Genomic DNA, 19,376 nt, shown 5'->3' on the forward strand with positions numbered 1-19,376 from the left:
TAGGCTGTTGTGCGCGCAATTGGAAAGTTTTGGTGGCTCTCAATTGCACCCATACCTCATTGAATTTTCGCGATTAGAGACCGAACAAATCACCACCCACCTCCATCAAGACATCGACCAGGAAATCAGTCAAGGTAAACTATTTGAACTGCCTACTATCTAATATACCTCAATTTTATCATACTAACAATTTCAATTCAAGATGGTTGCCGCAAAGAAACATGTCCCGATCGTCAAGAAGCGTATGTTCGACCCGTTACCCATTGCTCGATTCACACGACACGCCCTGAAGTGAAGATGGACAGAAAGAATTTCAAAAAAAGAAGAAAGAAAACCCAACAGGATGAAATATTGACGGAATGATTTTGTATAGGAACCAAGACCTTCAACCGCCACCAGAGCGATCGCTTCAAATGTCTCGACCGCAGCTGGCGCAAGCCGAAGGGTATCGACAACAGAGTCCGACGACGATTCAGAGGTAGCATGACTATGCCCTCGGTACGTTAAACCATTATTCACTATAAAGTTACAATCAAAGGATCCGGAAATATTGTTTTGCTAATACGGATGTGGTAATTAGATTGGTTTCGGCTCTAACAAGAAGACTCGTCACATGATGCCCTCCGGCCACAAGGCCTTCCTCGTCAACAACACAAAGGATGTCGAGCTACTTTTGATGCACAACCGTACCTACGCTGCCGAGTATGTCGAATCAAATCACCCTAAAGCCTTGGTGATGACCAAATTAACTAATGGGGGTTATAGGATCGCCCACAGCGTCTCGTCGAGAAAGCGTATCGACATCATTGCCCGAGCAAAGCAATTGGGTGTCAAGGTCACCAACCCCAAGGCCAAGGTTACCACGGAAATTTAAGATGGTACCGGCTATTGAGGACGGTGGCGACAATGGATTTGGGGGTGTCCGGTTTCTCGTTTTCACCAACTACTTTGCATGCATGGGAAGGGTTTTACGCTCTATGGTCTACGGACGGAATTCGAGCTAGCATGTAATTTTCGTGCTAGGGAAATACAATACGCCTTCTACGATGACACGTATTATGACTCTTACTACTAATCAGTGCCCTTTTCGGCGATATACGTTCACTCGTGATGTGAGACTGCTCCTCCAATCATAATGCCACACGGCGCGGTAAGGCGCGAGTTGGGCTGTGACACGTGTAGATCTAAGACGGATGAGGCTGTACGCGAATGAACGAGCGTGGCGCGACCTAACGAATTCGAGGTAAAAAGGTATAGGAACTTGCAATTCAGGCTACGTTTCGGGATGAGCTCCAGGCCATTAAAGCCTGAACTCAGGTGATCGAACGGTGTGAGATTTGCAAATCGGGTCGGCTCGTAAACGCTATAATACAGCATCTCTCCACGCACTAATATTACGACCACTCCTCGATTTTGATCTACTATCGCGATGGTAAATGCCTACCTACCTAGGTAGATCCTTATTGAATTCAAGTCTAATCTCTTCGGATTCGTCATCCTATATACTTATTTGAGATAAGTTTGGTCGATACTCGAGACATCAAACGGCGCATCGACACCACCTTAGGTACTTCTTTTGGAGCATTCGGCAGACTAGGGTGGATTATACAGCACACAACACATACAGAATACCTACGTCTTACAGAGCTGCCTGTTGCTTTATTTTCATAATCCGACCGGTTGGCGTGGCTTGGTAAGGATCATAGGTTGTCTATCTACTAGGTAGTAAGTGAAGACGGTATGTTCTCCTAGGTTCCTAATTCAATACTTTTCCTAAACGCCTAAACCGTGAAGGGGTTCAGATTTCAAACTTATACAAAGACGGCTGAACATACATCTCGGATCTGCCTCACCTACCTCGTTCCGTGAGGGTTTTTATCCAGAAATGAAGACAAACAAGAGGTGCTAATATAGCCATCGCTGTTCCAGACTTCGATAAAGAGTATCATACCTTACCTTATTGTTTTATGGAACAATATTGTTTGGATGCCTATATATGATTGTATAGGATAAACATAACATGTTGAGATAGCTTCATCATCTTTATTGATAACATTGGAAGTTACCTACCTAGGTACTTTACCCCTTGTTGCCTAAGGCTCTACAGCGTTTCTAGCATTCAGATCTCCTTAATTCCCAACCTGCAATTAATTTTCCATCGGAAGTCAATATACAGTATCATTAATATACAACTTTCATTCCTACCTACTTACCACAACTCCCATAACTCATCTTCAACTGTCAGCCAGGATACACCTTTACCTTTCTTTAACCGTCATCTCCCACTTCTAGATTGTCTAGACCCATCCTTTCAACTCCGAGATCATCTTTCAACTCGAGATAGACGCAAGGTCTAATTCAGACATTTACTCTTCCTTTTTCTAGTTTAAGATGGTCGCAGAACATAACTGCGTCGCCTGTTCGGCTATTCCCTCTCAACCCATGACGGTTATAGCTTCTACCTATGACGGCAGGGGTGAACCTCGATCTAAAGTGCTCTTAGGCATTGGCAAGGGTAGTCGACATATCGTTGACTTCCCAGAGGATGGGATTTATCTTGTTTACAAGGACCGAGCCCTTCAAGTTGCTGGATCGCAATGCACTAACAGGAAGTGCAACTGGGTATGCTATTGCGACAAGGATCGACTCCCGACCACCCCATGCGACCCCCCTACTCATCGTACTTTGAAAAGCATAGCAAGTGACTGGACTACGTGGAAGCCTTGCAACGACTGCTTATTCCGGTGGCTCTGTCTGTACCAGGTTGTCGAAAAGTCGTATCCTTTTCAATTACTCGCGTACCCACGTACGCTCACGTGGACTAGCTCTTTGGGATATGATGCTTTTCAATACGATGATGAATGGGAGGATCTGTCAGAGCATTATTATGTTCGTTCAACGTACAACGGGCGGCGTCAGACTATGTCGGATGATCCCACGTCAGTACGAGTGTTCAATTGGATGCTAGAGGCTTGGGTTGACTTCGTTAAAATGGGCGGCTATAAGGGTGCCTCTGTGAAGTCAGTCTCGGAAAGCGATCCTAATGTGACAGCACTCTCGGACACCGATTTTGATGTGATATCAGAATACACAGAGTCTATCGGAGATATAGTATCGATCAAGGATGACGAGAGCGATAGTAGGCGTATTCAGATTGCAACCCCGCCCTCCAGTCACCACGAAGCTGAAGACGACGATTTTGACCATATCGATGATGTGATAGAGGAAGAGTTCCCCATATTGCACGAGAAAGAGATTGCTCGGAAGAAAAAGGCTGCGCGCAACAAGAAAGTCGCGAACAATGAACGCAATGACCATGGTGAGGACCCACCAGCGATAATTCCTCCAAAGGACATGGCAGTTGGTCGCGGATTCAGACCAACCTCTCAGGACACCAAGCCACAAACGAGGCCAGGACAGAAACGCCAGCACCGCGACCTCGACGTAAACGATGACGCATCGCGTGCAAAGCAACGAAAGAGAGAGTATGATGTTTCATCGTGGATCAAGTCTGGACGCCGACCTTATCCGAACACTACTCGTGCCCAGGACATCGTGGAAAGTTGGCGGCAGAGCAATACTCGGCGTTAAAGCGGCTATCAATACAAGAAGAAGTGAAAGAGACTACCATAATGAGAACACGGTTTCGCCATTCCCAGAGCTACGAGAGCGTCCTTAAGTAAAGGATGACGGGTTCAACACTCATTCATGGCCTAATCCATGGCCATACAAATAATCTTTTTTACAAAAAGAAAAAGAAAACAAGAAAAAACAAGAAAACCGAAATAAAAAGGAGAATATCAACACATTCTTTGTCTTCATTAATCTGTTCTATACATTCTCAACAGAACATGAATGGTGATGGAAAGGGGGGCGAGACTAGGAACTGGGTTATTTCGATTTCTCCCTAAGCTCACGAACACTCCCTTTACCTATAGTATGAAAAGTCAAAAAAGACCGCAGAGTAACAAGAGAGAAGAAGTATTTCTTCTACAATCATGACAAAATGATGTTGTTTGGTCCCAACAATGTTGGAGCTGTACTATGATCGACCTTGCGTCCATCAAGCTTGATCCCCCTATTCCTTCCGGAATTGCGATGCTCAGGTAGATATCATATGTATAATGAGAATGAGCACCCTCTCTACCAATGTTAAAATTTCTTAGGGGCTTGGATATGAACAGTTAGAGTAACTGCGAGCAATCGCTAGGATATGGGTATCCCTTGGGTCAGGGTGTGGGCGTGTATGACAGGAGAAATCGGCACAAGCACGCAGAGAGAGATTTGCTATGTATGTTTTGGCACTAGGCATGTTTTTTTTTTTTTAAAAAAAATATAAACATACCAAAACACTGAAGTATCGTAACTATTGACGTATCTTTCATTTGTGATACCTGTGTATTTTGCCCCGTGGGGATGAAGGCAGGGATCGTAGAGGTGTTTGTCGAGGAGCCAATAACGACTCATACTCTGGGGTGAAATGACACATCTTAACGAACAATTGTTATATCTCATTGTATAAATTCTACTTTAGTCAACAGTAAATACTCTCATGGCCACACTTGGTCAGTTTGGGTACAGATAATACATGTTTTGCTAGAGTCTATGTTGGCGTGGTGGGGCTCAGGGGTGAATAGCGGGGAAAAGGGGCAAGAGGTTGGATCGCGTTCAAAGAGTATGTCTACTGACACCACTGAGAATATTTCCATTGTTGGAATCAAACGATTGTTATATTGTCGTAGAAGTTGTTTGAAATTGGCCTACGAGAAGGCCACGTTATATATCATCTCCAATGCCATTATACTTCAACTTGATCAAACCTGTTTAGACCATCACAATTGGATTGATCTTCGACTCTCTGCTGGTTTATAAAGTAACAAGTATATTCAGAAATAAATATGGATTTCTGCTAGATTAGCCTACTTTATATAAATTCCCGTTCTTGCTTGATATGCCTCATTGCTCATTCTTGCTCATGGGAGTCTCTCCTATTGTATGTACCTAGATACACCATCACGGTGTGCAATTTCATTGTCACTTTGGTACCATAAGTGCAGCACACTGTTTAAAAACACACCGAGGAAGAGATGCTAGCGCGAGCAGTTATTTTCGTGGACTACGCCCATAGATTCCTCAGGCATCCAATTTCAGCAGAAGTATATAAGCCAGCCGTCGCACTTGTTCCTACCTACTTTGCAATTAAATAAATACAATTAAATGCGACACAAAACTATCTTTTCTTCTCAACTCTGTGAATTTCATCAACCCTTCTTGGTCGTCACGACAGATCACCCCAAACACCAGTCTTACATACAACTACATAACAATTTCTTCAATACTTAATTCACAAATACTATTACAACATGTCGGACGCTATCAACATGAGTCAAGAAACTCAAGTTCCCATTCCCCGTCGTCTTGATCCATCACTTCGACCTACTCTACCTAACGGCCGCCACCCGCTACCGATAGGCCGCGGGGTCTACCCTTCTTTGAGGTCCCTTCCAAGTGGCACCACCTTGGGTGGAATGACCATGGGTCCCCTTCCAATTCGCAGCGTCTCCGGTATGTATTCATGAGATAATCAAAGTAGTCAAGAAGTGCTCGAGTTTCTGCTCGAAAACTCCTTGAACCTCTCATTGATTTCTCCCCGAAGGAACGCTCTATACTAACTTGACACGTATAGTAGGCACTGGGCCTGATGAACGGGAAGATCAGCAACCGGATCAACAGGCTCTATACATTTGCGATCTGTGCCAGAAAGAATCTACGACACGAGCGAATGCCGAACAGCACAGAAAGTACATGCACATCGGAACCGTGTGCTACTGGCAAGGCTGTAACACCACTATGGAGACTGAACGAGGCCTGCGCCACCACCTCTCTTCGGCCCATAGCTACACCCTAGTTGAGGGCCAGTACGTATGTAACTGGCCAGGGGATGGACACGGGGGCGCACCTTGCTTGAAGGTGTTTACCAAGCAGAGTGGTCCGTTGCGTTGTGCTAGATTCCATACATACGACGCAAAGGAGGCCGCCGCTCGCGCGAGTGCCACTCGTGACCAGTCATCTATATAGTGAATAAAAAAAATAAAAAACCAAAGCTGACTCTAAGAATATGTGACCATGTTTGAAGCCATGCTATTTACAAATTGGCATAGTAGTCATTTTCAGATAATCCCGCTACACTGATGAGTCAGAAGGTTTGCCCATTAATACGTTCTCCGTAGATTCATGTCAGTCTCTCTGATGACTGTTGCTAAATGCTCTACCCAAAACATATAAAGCAGCGCCATTTGAGAACTTTTGAATCCCCAAGCTACCACTCATAGTAGGTAGGTATATTATCGATGCCAACATGAAGATGGAGATGTTCGAACACAATATATATATAAAACTAGCCCTAAGACTCTATGTGACTTTTCCTTGCCCAGATAGTGAGAGTATTTCCTCCTGTTTGTTACCGAGCAGATGGTACCGAACGGTTCCGTTGCTTTCAGGGTGAGCATGTTAAGTGTATTCGCGCAATACAACTCCCTACCGGCTGCCTAAGGCGCATGTTAAAATTTTCACTGTAATAGGAGCGGCGGATGTGTTCCTGAGGCCAAAATCTTCTCGCGCACACAAAGAAACCTGCTCGTCGCAGCGAGGACTGGTGGAGCCTGAACCTGCCAACGATAAGTATTTAACGACCTTGAAAAGCTACCGTTTTCCTTCCTGTCCGCAACCAAAAAATAAATTGCAAAAGAATATTCCGCGACAACACCAAGTTCACGGTAAATATTCCTCATTCCACAACACAAAGATTGATTGCAATTCAAAGACCAGTTATCTCAATCATTCAAGATGGGCCAAGAAAACAGCAAGCCAGCTCATCGCCTCCCTCCTCGTCACCTTCGCCCAGTCCTTCCCAATGGGCGTCACCCTCTTCCAATCGCGCCTGGACTATACGCGCCCGAGCTTCAGGCGCAAGTAGAAGCTGCCCAAGGTACGTACAAATTGGGAGAAAGAACTTGACCTTAAAGCGATTCAACATCGCTTCAATAGCTTCCTTCGACGGATCCCATCAATTCAATCTTCATTCACTCTCCAATATATTCTTTTATCATTTCACTAACTCGTGTATTTACTTCATAGCAGTGATGGTGAGCCAAGCACCAGAGAAGCCCGACACTAGCAACGTTGACGCTCCTGTCGATGGCCCTATTGAGGCACCAGTTCGCGGCTCCGTTGACACCGGCATCACTGCCCAAGGAAACGCTTCTGCTGTCGTTGCTGTCGACGCCCCCGCAGCTCAACCCTTTGCCGCCGGGACCGGTCAGGTCCCTGGCCCGGAACCTGCCATGGCTCCGGTATTTGGCCCCCGCCCCGCCCCATTCAGGTGCCAGATATGCGGTAAAGACAGCTATACCGCAGACAATCTGAAGGAGCACGTGACGTTCTTGCACATCGGCACCCGCTGCTTCTGGCAGGGCTGCGGCTTCGCGGCCGCCAACGAGGTCGGCCTCCGCCAGCACATTATACTCGCGCACAAGTGGACCAAGCGCGAGGACGGCCGCTTCCAGTGCAACTGGAGGGGAGACGCGAACGGTGTGGGCGCCTGCCAGAAGACGTTCGCTACGCCCAACAGCGCGACACGGTGCGCGCGAAAGCATACCTTTGAGGCCGCGATGAGGGAGGTGAGTAATATTCTATGCCAAAATCAAGCCTTCTAGAGATCATCGCTAACATCAGAGACTAGCGGGAGAATGCGATGGAGGAGTAGTTCCTGGCATTCGCCGCTGGGTTGGATTGGGCGCAAGTCCTTGGGGAAAAGGCAGGTGTATAGTGACAGCTCTCAATAAAGATCGAATACAACATAACCAATACCATCGTCAGTATTCAACGCACTTTGACACTGAACTTTTGGATTTTGACTCTATTATATATAAGGGTTCGTGATGCTTTATTTATTTATTGGACGTTGAAGATAGGTTGACGTCTAAGCCACCCCCTTTGTTACCAGCCACATCTCTAGCCACAGTATCACGAATACCTATCGGGGGCATTGCCACCCTTCATCATTTATCCTTTGTACCATCTTGAACCGTTCTGTATGACCTCTATTCTTTGTTTTTCTTGTAATACTAGGTAGCCTTGCAGCTATGATACATGTGAGGTCCTATTTTCCTACGTAGGCGGCCTAACCCCTGGCGGTATAACCCGTGGTGGGCTTCTACTCTTAGCCTGTAGCGATGACCAGTCAAACTTTGAATAAAACCTGTTGCTTTGTTAGAAACCCGTCTAAGCTAATCAATAAAAGATATTGTGGGAATGAAGTCTATACTCACGCTGATACGGCAAAATAAAGGTAGCAATCAGCGCTTTTGTAGACCAAATCTGGTCTCATTTTCGCCAACGCCACACACTTGGCAGGCCCATATGTGAGAACCGGCTGGCCATTCGAATCCATCATCGGTGTGCCGTCGTCGTTATAGAAAGGCTCTAGAATGGGAAGGTTAGCTCTCTTCTTTCCCTTTCCCAATGAGTATCAAAGAAGTCGGAAATATCTTGAGCATTTGCGACAAATATTGCTTCATGCTAGTATCCAAACGAGCGTTCTGAATTGAAAAATTGGATTCGAAGAAATGACTTACGGTCGTAGAGATTCCCATACCGACGCAATCCAACCAAATGAGCCATTTCGTGATACAAGGTTCCAGTGACGCTTTGCGCGACCCCGAATATGTATTGGTCTTCCTTTATCGCCGACTCGGGTACCATTTCTCTGATAGTAACCTCCGCATTCCATATTGGGTCACAGATAACTATGGCGTTAAGATAGAAAATTGAGACCGCTGACACTCTGCCATCGCACATGTTAGGCGCGTCTTTGTTTTGGTCGGGGAAGACTTTAACCATCAGGCCATTGAACCACCAGGCACTGCAGAATAGGGGGTCAGAATTTGTTTCCGGATATGTGGGTATGATAACGAATATCGTGGTCTCAAGGTGTCACTAACCCATCAGGGAGCAAGACTTGTCCATCAACACTGAACTCAGCAAAGGTTTGAGGAGGATTAGTGTCGGGAAAAATAGCCGTCGGTCTCAGTTTGTGCCACCCTTTGTCTCCGCAAAAGAGGAAGTTCATCTGTATCTGTTCTGGATTCGCCGATAATGCCGGTAGATGGTTGTTGTCCCAGGCGAACGTGATGTCTTCTACGATCTGCTTGACGTACTTCCATCTTTCATCCATCCCGGGTTCGTCTACTGGTCCTCCCGTAGCTGGGTCTATCCCTACTGCCAATGTTTCTAGAATCATTCTAGCGTTGTTGTTCCAATTCCATCGAGCCTCGTCGAAGTCATCGCCAGGTGGCTGGGGCTTTTCCAATGCTAGTATTGCCTTGTGGGCGGCACTGGCGAGCTTTTGAAACAGGTCAGTGTCATCTTTCTTACGAATATTAGGAGTATATCTTAGCTACCGGTCCAAGTTGTCTCCAGGCATTTGCCAGATCTTGTCCATGCCCACTACACCCGTTTATCTCTGGGCCTCCATCCGGCGAGTACCCAACGAAGAATTGGGTGATCTCTCCAGCTTGGGCTGTCACGACAAGAGATAAGCAGGTGGCCAAGCTTATAAGTAATGAACGGCCAACCATTGTCTGTGTAGCCGTAAGTGTTCTAGGTAGAGATGTAGTACCCAGTACTCAGAGGGTTGGTGGAAAGAAGGAAAAGTAGAGGGACGCTGAGCTAAGTCTTGCTCATTGAAAGGACTGAAAGGAGGAAAAGATAAATGCCAATAGATACCTACCTAAGCCATGATTCTCTTTTATTGCAGAACCTGGGTAGGTAGGTACCTGGCACCCAGTACTAGGTAGACATATAGCACAACAAGCATCGACATCCATTTCTTGGAAATCACGCATTCACATGCACAGAATTTCTAATCAAGAACGAAAATAACTACTGGACATTTAGCCAAGTACTAAGCTTAAGTTCCTTAAAATTCCATCCAACAATGATGCTTGCATCTTACCTCAACGCCGCATCAGCCGCATCAGCCGCCTAAGTCAAAGACTTTAACGCGATCCTACGATATATCCGATTAGGTTAGCCACATTCGTCAAGTACGCGGGTTTAGTACACTACATGAGCTGTGTAGCATGTACTTACTTTGTAAATGCTATCGTATGCTACTTGTACTAGGCAGTATTGTTAACAGGGCCCAAAAAAGATCACATCGTATTTATCCTTGCTACCCTTTCATGACTTTTAAAGATGTGCCTTACCAGCCCAAGTCTTAAGACCTTAGCTTGCGGAATTTTACTTGTTCGGTTCTTGATTCAAGTAACACCTGATATATTATCATGCCGACGATTAGAAATACGCTTCTCCTGGTAGGCCTCATAGGCCAATTGGTGTTGGGCGAAGAATGCCCTCCTTGCGAATGTGAATGCGAGAGTGAAGCTCCAAGTCAGACCTCAGCAACTGAAAACCCATCCACAATAGAGCCTTCACCAGTGCCAACGCTGGTGTTGACTGCGACTAATGGTTAGTATTCCAAGTAAATTATTACCCAACCTAGTTTATAATGTGCTAATGGATTCGTTTAGGAAACCCAACACCTATCGCAACATTAATTCCTGTGGTGGATCCGAAATTTACCTCTTTGAGGACTACCACTACGTCTGATGGTGTTGTTATCGCCCCCTTTGGGTGGCTCTGGACATATGCGCCGCCAGCTCCGACTAACCTGCCGTTCCCAATAAACTTTCCTCATATCAATCTTCCGCCTATCATACCTGGACCTGGGAATAAGGGGCAGCCAGAGATTGGCAAGCCATCTCAGAACAAAGATCCAAATGACGACAAGCCTCCGAAAGATGACAAACCACCAAACGACGACAAGCCTCCAAGTACCGAGAAACCTACCAAGACTAACAGCCCGACCAAGACTGACAACCAGAGCAAGGCTAGCAACCCACCCGAAACTACCAACTCTTCCAAAACCAATAATCCTACCACGACCCAGACAAAGCCATCTCCAACCCCAACGTCAAAGTCAGCAGATGACGAGTGTACCGAAACAATAACCCCAACGGTGAAAGTAATAAAATCATATAGTATGGAGAGAACGCGGGGGTCCTGGAGCGTGAAGACTGAAACCAAGAAACCGAAGTGAGTTCCCCCCCCTTTCCAGCACAGCCTTACCTAAGCATCGTATCTGATTGTGACACAACAGCGATGTAGCCAAGACCTGCAATATCAAAACCGTTACCACAACGATTACTTCTGTTCCGAAGGTGGACTACCTACTTTATACGGGAACTTATCATGGCGACCCGGCGCCTACCTTCGATGGGGGGCTGCCTCTAAAGTTGCGGGATTGGCGTAAGCAAGCATAGACACCTCTAATGGGGAGCTCGGAGCTTCCGCCAAGAGAGAATGAAATAGCTGACTTCTAATCTAACGGGATACTGTAGTGGACGCGAAATTCTCAAGCCTCGGCCTCGCCACCCAATCCGCAACCAGCTTGAAGTCGTGGACGACACGTAAAAGCGCAGGCAAGACCACCACCACTACCACTCAGAAGGCCTAGCCCACAAAGCCGCCCGAGTACAAGACAGGAACGTGCAACGTGTTCGTGCGGGAGCAGTCCCACGGCCCGCTGGACAAGCTCGAGACGTCGCTGACGGTCCGCGACGACGGGGGCGCGACGCTTTTCTCGAAGAGGTCGACATTGGTGTGGGGCGACGATGTAACTCTGCAGCCCAAGGACACGAAGCTGAAGTCGGACCTCACTGTCTCTTTCCCCAAACAGCTGGAGCCCGGTGTCAGCGAGCAGGAGTGCCGTGGCGTGGATACTACTACTACTACCGAGTTCGCCGACGCCGACGTGTTTGCCAGCTCTTCTTCTTCGTCTTCCGTATTCCCTCCTTCTGACAATAGCAGGCTGGGCAGGAGGTGTTCCCCATCGAACTGGCAGCATTACATCATCAAGCTGAAATACGGAGACAAGTCGTGGGATAACCTAGCGGAAGGAGAGAAGCCGTGGCAATGCTCTGGGAAGAAGGATTGGTACCAGCCCTTCGGGGCGTCCCCGCAGCGCGAATACACATGTCGTTTTACGTGCTAGATAGATAGGTGCTAGGTTAGGTAGACGAATATCAAGGCAGGCACCCTTGCCCTTCTGCCCTATTCAGCATTCTGGTTTTTTCCATGTGCCGTAACCTAACTCACCTAAATAAATAAAAAACAGGTTTAACACCGAGGGTTATCCCCAGCTACCCAACTTGGCGGTAGGTACACTGCATTGGATTGCTGCTGTGCCGCAGTACAAGCAGGCCAAGAGATGTGTGGTCCCTTTTGTCAGTGGTCTACATCGTCCTGAGGGCTGGATATAACAAAGATAGCTTACATACCTATATATAGTTGTACCTGGATAGCTTCCATAGTCTCCGGGGAGATGTTAGAGATCCTTGCGCAACAATGATGTTGTTCTATGCTTTCTAGTTCTGCCTCATTACATTCTCATCAGGGCCCCTGTACAACCCTGAAAATCACGATCAAAACGTAACCCAGGATGTATCTACATAGTTCAGGGGTAGATAAGTATATCTGCTGGGGTTCTAGAAGAGGCAGAATGGTTACATGTAGGGGTTACATGTAGGTAGGGCTGGTATGGTGGGCCACCTAAGAATCAGAAGTCCAAAGGATTTCTAAACACTCTGCAAAATATGAAGCCCAGGGCTGATTCGAAAGGATCACATTACTGGTATGGGCAGTCTCTTCTACCTACCTAGGTTGGTGGATTGCTGTTTAATACTTAATACATGTAGGGTTAGCTCTGAAGTTTTTGATGGAGAACGTGAAGTCGGACTTTTCACAGCATTACGATCTAGGCCATTAATTAATGGAGTTAGAGATATATTTGTGTGAAGCTACCAATAACATCTTCTATCTGTTCCGACATTGTGAGCAAGATGGAGTTACTTCCAAGTAGAAAAAGACAATCCCCTTTCCCAGCGAAGGGCTACTGACGCCGGGTATGATCGACCAAATTTAGCCCGCCCCTTGTAGTCTGAGTTAGTCAAAGTACCAACACGATACGCCTCTGGGGAACCACTAAAACATACATTGGTCGGGCGCCTTCTTCACGCAACTCCTTCGGTTGGAGCTGCCGTTACTCGCTGGCTTTCATGGCATCGTACTGGTGGAACCGAGTGCATCGCACAGCCCCAGTAGAATTCACAAAGCTCTTGGTGCAGGACGGCCAACCGCAATGGTAGCGACCATTGTGGGCTATCCGATATGGGTGCCAAAACGCTAGATGTTGATGAAGACTAGCTTCATCTGGCGTGGTAGCATAACAGCCTGGGTAGTAGCACGCAGTGCCAGTATGCATATATCTGTTGTGCTCGGAATGATGAGCACGGCTTCCGAACGCCTTTCCGCACTCTTCACAAGGGACAACGTTTTGAGGCTGAACAGCCGCAGGTTGTTCCTCGGGCGCTTCTGTTAAATGGATCAGCTTAAGGTATTCATTCAATGAAAGTGCTTTGAATTGTTGAGCAAAGAGTAACACTGGACAGTGAGCAGAAAAGACGGCATTTGGAATACATAACTATTTGTGAAGATAGGAAAACAGGCTTAGAGGATACTAATCAAAGGCATTCGGATCATGAGGGAAAGCTAGAGAATCACTTGAAAATGGTTTTTCTTTACATACCTTGGGTTAAAGCACCTCGATGAGGTGCACTATCGTCGACAGGTGCCGGTGCCGGGGGCGGCGACGGCGACGGAGAGATAGACCAAACTGATCTCATTATTTCGATTTATTGTTAATGTGATATGGTATGAAGTATGTAGTATCTGGTATCTGGCACGTAACTAGTATGTGGTATGTGGCATGTGAATAAAAGAGATCTTTGGAAGAATAAGTGGAAGAATAAGGTGTCTCGTTTTTAGACACAAAGCGATACCTGCTATTATTAGGGAACCTTAGGTGGAAAGAACGGCGAAGGTAAGAACTCGAACGCGTTTTGGGTGAGTAGGGAAAGAGTGTAGGAATTTTTGTTGAGCTTCTGTACTAGGTAGCTGCCTGAGGTAGAAAGAAGAATATTACATGGTACATAGTACTGATGGAGTTGGGGGTTTCTAAGAGCATATATATACCTACTGGGTATGTAGTTAGAACAAGTGAAAACTCTGGCAAATACAGAGAAATTTCAAGTCAACATTATGTAGTTACTACTTCATAGGTAGGTATCTCCCTATATAGGGGGTACACTATATATGTAGATAGAAAGAGCGTTTTATGGATGAGCGTTCCTACCATTAAATGTTTGTAGTAACTGCCTGGAGTCATAGATACCCCAGGTAGACGTGAGGAGGTGGGCAGGTACGTGTCTGGCTGAGTCCATCGCCCAATATTCAGTACTCAGTATTGGTCCCGCCTATTAGCAAGAGCTTTCTACAGGGGTGAAACAAGGCCCTCCAATGTATAACACCACGGTTTTAGGTCATTGTACGTGGTCATGCTATATCTTTGTGGTAAAACTAGAAACAAACCTGTCATTGCATATGTTAAGGGGCGAGGGAGGTTACAGACATCCAGATATGGATGCTGAAACTTGAAATATAGATTTTTGATAGCATTCTCTCGTATATGATTCATACATGATTAACTTCCACTGTATTAAATGCTTGTCGTGTCTTCTTGAGACTGGAAAACTCACGAACCAGTGCTGCCAGTTGATTTGCTACACAACATCACAGCCAACAGTAGAAAGCCTCTAGAGTCAGTTCAATGGTTTATATGAATTAAATACAGCTAAGCGAAACTGGAATAGCCTCCAATAACCGTAAAGAGGTGCTAAATGAGGATATAAGTGCACATCTTGGTCCACTGCCCCCAACAGTGTCACAACTCCCAAATCCCACAGTACGATAATCCGAAAGGGAAAGGGCGTTTGGTTTACATCGAAATTAGAGCCTAAAATACTAGCGCGTGACTTCCTAGACTCATATATGTAAATGGTGTTGGTAGGTACTATGTATGTATCATATGCCTAACTGACATTGTAGTGCTGGGGCTTAAGGGGTACCTGCCTTACTAGACCATGTTTCCAGATACATCCAGCTCACTATTAGGTACTGAGATGTGATTTCTGCAAGGGGATGATGCCTATAGAACCTTACAGGAAGTTACTGTCCGCTAGAAAAAAATTATGTGTTGATGTGGAAGTACTTGGTGGTGCAACCGAATTAAGGGGGGTGGCATAGGTACCCCTTCGCGTCAACCCCAGGTATAGTACTTTCCCTACGCATTATTTCTTGAGACGTACATGATATATTTCCCTCTTTTCTTGAGAAAAGCTTGAAGTCGAAATTGTAAGAAAAAAACCTAAAGGGGAGCATGACCTGTTGTTGATCAACACACGCCTATGTAGTGCGCCCTCGAACTTCCTTTTCCACTTCTTCCACTTCTTCCACTTCGTCTACCCACACCTTTCTTCTATTCTAGCACACTCCTTACTACACCAAAAGTCCCAGAATTGATCAATTACAAAAATCGCTTCACAATAATCTCATGCTTTGATCAATTCTGGGACTTTTACAATTTGACATATCTGCTCCTACAACAATCCGCCTATCATCCAACATGTCTTGCTTGAAGAAATTCCTACTTTCCCTTTCTACTATCTTTTTGCTTTAGTACGTTGTTCGATACTTTCTAATGGATGTGTCAAAAGGACCGAAGGGCAAGATCAAAATGGCCCCACAGGTGAAAGACGCCTGGAGAAAGACACAATCACGACGACACCAGTCTTGAGTACGTTCGACTGACCAAAGCAGAGTATCCTGGAAACCGACAGCTCGGAAAAGCATGTCGGCGCGGCCCTTCTACAACCATACCCACACGGAGAAAAGCCAGTTTTACACCTCATAGCCTATTTTTCGTAAAGGTTTGGCGACACCGAATCTCATCTAGGCTCAGCCATCTTGCCACCGATTCTCAGTGCTTGTCATGCCCCTTCAACGGTTCGGACGCCTACTTCTATACCCAATCTGTCTACATCAGACCTCCGAGCAAAGCTCCAGACTGGAGCTGGGCGCGGAGGTCCTCAGTTTCTCAGTACAGTGAAGACGGCAACAAGTCTGTCGCATCGTCTCAATCATCTTCTCCTTTCGTTAGTCAATCACAATATGTTGGCCCCTTGCCCCAGCAAGAATCAGAACTCCTTCTTCCCACATTTAAACTCGTGGGAAATTTCATTTCCTCATCCCCCCCGACGACTCTTGCTCTAAATTCCCCTTCTCCATTCTTGAAGTCTCTCGAACGGTCTGAGAGACTTCAACCGCTTCGGAATGGTGAGGCTGGGTGATGCTGCAGCATTCCTCGACAGCAGCCCAATACATCTCCAAGCGCTCGATTGAGCCGTTGGTGGCAATACCACATAACAGGATCTTGCAGACACCGAGCTCCCGGTATTCTTGTTCAACCGCGCCGACTAGCAGGTCTTCATGCAGAATATCACATAGAAAAGTCCCTCAACTAACAAGATGCCCAGCCAACTCCGCCCGGCACTCCTCCTAACCCGTCCTTGCATCGTTCCAACTGATTTGATCTTGGTCATTTCATTGTTTTGTTTTTCACTGTCATCTTATCACTACCTGTTGGCTTCCTTCTTTACTCCGCCCACAATCAACTCCCTAACCACAAGATTCATACTACGAACTGCTTCCCCTCTATCACTCCCCTCAAATTAATTAACCCTACACCGGGGCCAAAATGAGCCAGAGGTACGAAGACGCCTTCTGCATCGTCCCAATAATGCGATGATTCGCAAGGTGATTCGAGACCGGGCGGCCCTCAAGCGGCTGATCCTCCTCACGCGGACCCGGTGTGGAAATGAGCAGATGATGGTGGATGATGGCCCAACGACGGCAGCGGACTGGGACGTTGAGGTTGAGCAATACCGCCAGCAAACCAATCCGTTCGCACACTTCCTTCTTGTGGTTGTATTGCGAAAGATCCTAGGCGAGGCTGGGGACATTTGGACCTGGAAGGAGAGAATGAAGGCGGGCAGGTACGCGCACTGCCACATTGACAAGGGCGAGAAGAGAGCCCAGAATGCCTTCTATATTATCTCCCTCCAGGTCCAAATTTCCCAGGCTTCGTCTAGTACTGCGAGTATCCACGATGTGATCTCCGTGGATCACCTCGAGCCGACGACATTCGGCCAATATGGCCGTCAACTGCCGCCTCTTGGACCCGTAAAGGCACAGAACCATGGAAGAGATATTCACCGGTCTCTTCTCTAACTATGAAGACAGAGTTGGCAACAGCAACGAAGATGTCAGGAACTACACTAACATAATGATAGAATCAAATGGGTGGATATCATGATGCTCTTCTTGTCGCGGCTAGGAACGCATGCTTCCATTCTACTCTTCACTATGCCCAAATAACAAAGACGAACATGGGCGACAATTGTCGCATTCACCCATTAAACACAGAAAGAGCATGTCGCATTCTACTAGGTTAAGTCGAGTATACTGGCAAACACCAAGCTGGTCTTCTGTTCCCCAGCCCGACAGCTTTTCATAGAGTTTGACGTCTCGGTTGTTGGTATTAGTGTCAAGATATACCACACCAAAGAGAGGAAGTGGTCTTCTCCCTCTCAACTGATATATTCTTTACTAGATACTTACCAAGCCTAGGTATGTTTTCCCAAGCGTTTCGTCGTTCAATGTGCCTTTACATATCAAGCCTTTACCTTCGCTTTAAGTCTCAGGCTATAATTCCAGCATACTACCTCATGTCTTCGGTCCATCACTATTCATGCTAATGCTCCTTTTTAGTAGTTAGCCGACGTGTCCTTCCACAACCTTCAATCAAGATTAGGCTGTCTGACTCAGGTAGCCTGATCGATTGATGGTCTCCGAGCCAAGTGTAAAGCGGCTAACACTTGCATGTCTTATGACTTAAGTCAAAGTCTGTAAGGCTTCACCTATACACCACAAGACTGACAGCTCCAATCCGTCGTTGACCAGGGTCTTGCCAGGCCCTGGTGAAGTATTCAAGGGGATATCGCCCAAAGGCAATGCCACAAGGCAGAACAAGAGCATTGTTATGTAGGGATGTATAACATCAGCCTGGAAGCTACGGAGGCTACATGTACATGTAGCCCTCCTTGCTCTTGTTAGCAGTCTGCAGGTTTTAAGAACTACTCCCTTCAAGTTCAAGGTTCTCTTTGAAGGAGTGAATGGCCAACCCTCGAGTGGGTACACGGTTTGCACATGGTCCAGTATACTCGCCGTGGTCTAATGGATTGATCGAACAGTCAGTTAAGGTGGTCCGCACGCAACTTCGGAAATGGGCGGCATCAAGAGGCTTCGAAGGGCTATGGAGATGGCCGACCGAGATCCCCAGAGCATTATTTATCCAGACTTAACTGGCGCAAATCACCAAAACACAGGCTTTCTCCGGCCGATGTGATGCTAATTCCATTATTAGGAATCATACCTATTGGCAACCTCCGCCGCCTACTACGCCTATACTGACGGCCTGGGTGAATGACCAAGCCAGATGTACACCTGTTTCCATTGCGCTACATCCTCAAAACCTTGGGACATACTGCTAATCATCTTATAACGCAACGTTAATGATCTCGGGTAGGGGGGTTTGGCGGGGATCCTCAGAAGAGGTCGCGTACGGATCCAAACCGCGAATAGTCCTGTCGGCCTTAGAGGTACCCGTGAACGGGATTGACATAGAAATAATAGGATGTCTCGTTCTAGCCACCATTTTAATCAGGCCCGAGAAAAGTAGCATCAAGCTGTGGATAGCCGTAAAGCGTAACGGGAGAAGGCAAAGAGGGCGTTTCTAGACTCTGAAGACGGCAAGGAGCCGCACCTCGACTCGCCGAACTCGCAAGAGGACCCCTGCCTCTCGCATTCCTCTTAGCGATCGTGCAGATATCCCCCCTCTAAGGGAGACCCTCAAGCACCCAGCCAACATCGTGGGTTCTTCTCGAACGAACCAAATGACTAAGGCCTGAGACATTGACGTGATTTTCGATGGCTGGTACGTGGGCATCCTCACAATGATGTAGGTAGGCTGTACAGGGCGAGGAAGACGGCTCTGGCATCGGCACCGGACGCCTCCCACTGGTTACCTACTTCTCGCTCGTTTAAAGTGTACCTTGTTACTTAGTGCCTATCGATACATAAGCTATACCGACAACACTTGTCAAATCCAGAGTTCCTTGGGCATTTAGCTCCTTTACCCAGCACAGCTTCACGAACATGTCGCTTGCTTGTCAATAGTTCCCACCACTTGCCAATTCAGTCATGGCGCCGACAGACGAGGCAAAGTCAAAGAAATTTGG

At 46.7% G+C, this 19,376-nt stretch overlaps 7 protein-coding genes across 7 annotated transcripts; 5 read left to right on the forward strand and 2 right to left on the reverse strand.

Moving 5' to 3' along the window:
• Positions 1-111: 111 nt before the first annotated feature.
• GGS25DRAFT_477018 (60S ribosomal protein L32) lies at positions 112-1,079 on the forward strand. Its single transcript, XM_049259815.1, has 4 exons — positions 112-242; positions 374-498; positions 581-702; positions 766-1,079. The coding sequence occupies exons 1-4, from the start codon at positions 203-205 to the stop codon at positions 872-874; spliced, it is 396 nt and encodes a 131-aa protein (XP_049120334.1). The 5' UTR covers positions 112-202; the 3' UTR covers positions 875-1,079.
• A 1,134-nt stretch (positions 1,080-2,213) lies between these two features.
• Positions 2,214-4,059, forward strand: GGS25DRAFT_477020 (uncharacterized protein). The gene has a single exon (XM_049259816.1). It carries the CDS (start codon positions 2,392-2,394, stop codon positions 3,589-3,591), a length of 1,200 nt encoding a protein of 399 aa, XP_049120335.1. The 5' UTR covers positions 2,214-2,391; the 3' UTR covers positions 3,592-4,059.
• A 1,304-nt stretch (positions 4,060-5,363) lies between these two features.
• Positions 5,364-6,078, forward strand: GGS25DRAFT_518458 (uncharacterized protein; the record flags this gene model as incomplete). Its single annotated transcript, XM_049263541.1, has 2 exons — positions 5,364-5,565; positions 5,687-6,078. 2 exons carry the CDS (start codon positions 5,364-5,366, stop codon positions 6,076-6,078), a joined length of 594 nt encoding a protein of 197 aa, XP_049120336.1.
• Positions 6,079-6,846: 768 nt separating this feature from the next.
• GGS25DRAFT_518459 (uncharacterized protein) lies at positions 6,847-7,765 on the forward strand (the record flags this gene model as incomplete). Its single annotated transcript, XM_049263542.1, has 3 exons — positions 6,847-6,988; positions 7,138-7,679; positions 7,742-7,765. 3 exons carry the CDS (start codon positions 6,847-6,849, stop codon positions 7,763-7,765), a joined length of 708 nt encoding a protein of 235 aa, XP_049120337.1.
• A 404-nt stretch (positions 7,766-8,169) lies between these two features.
• On the reverse strand, positions 8,170-9,638 carry GGS25DRAFT_518460 (uncharacterized protein; the record flags this gene model as incomplete). Its single annotated transcript, XM_049263543.1, has 5 exons — positions 8,170-8,260; positions 8,331-8,484; positions 8,637-8,923; positions 9,003-9,403; positions 9,462-9,638. The coding sequence occupies 5 exons, from the start codon at positions 9,636-9,638 to the stop codon at positions 8,170-8,172; spliced, it is 1,110 nt and encodes a 369-aa protein (XP_049120338.1).
• Positions 9,639-10,346: 708 nt separating this feature from the next.
• On the forward strand, positions 10,347-12,115 carry GGS25DRAFT_518461 (uncharacterized protein; the record flags this gene model as incomplete). The annotated part of the gene is made up of 5 exons (XM_049263544.1): positions 10,347-10,530; positions 10,593-11,157; positions 11,222-11,370; positions 11,463-11,531; positions 11,607-12,115. 5 exons carry the CDS (start codon positions 10,347-10,349, stop codon positions 12,113-12,115), a joined length of 1,476 nt encoding a protein of 491 aa, XP_049120339.1.
• A 1,047-nt stretch (positions 12,116-13,162) lies between these two features.
• GGS25DRAFT_518462 (uncharacterized protein) lies at positions 13,163-13,805 on the reverse strand (the record flags this gene model as incomplete). Its single annotated transcript, XM_049263545.1, has 2 exons — positions 13,163-13,494; positions 13,709-13,805. The coding sequence occupies 2 exons, from the start codon at positions 13,803-13,805 to the stop codon at positions 13,163-13,165; spliced, it is 429 nt and encodes a 142-aa protein (XP_049120340.1).
• Positions 13,806-19,376: the final 5,571 nt, after the last annotated feature.

This window comes from Hypoxylon fragiforme (assembly GCF_022984875.1).
Source record: "Hypoxylon fragiforme strain CBS 206.31 chromosome Unknown GGS25scaffold_2, whole genome shotgun sequence".
Taxonomy (NCBI): Eukaryota; Fungi; Ascomycota; class Sordariomycetes; order Xylariales; family Hypoxylaceae; genus Hypoxylon; species Hypoxylon fragiforme.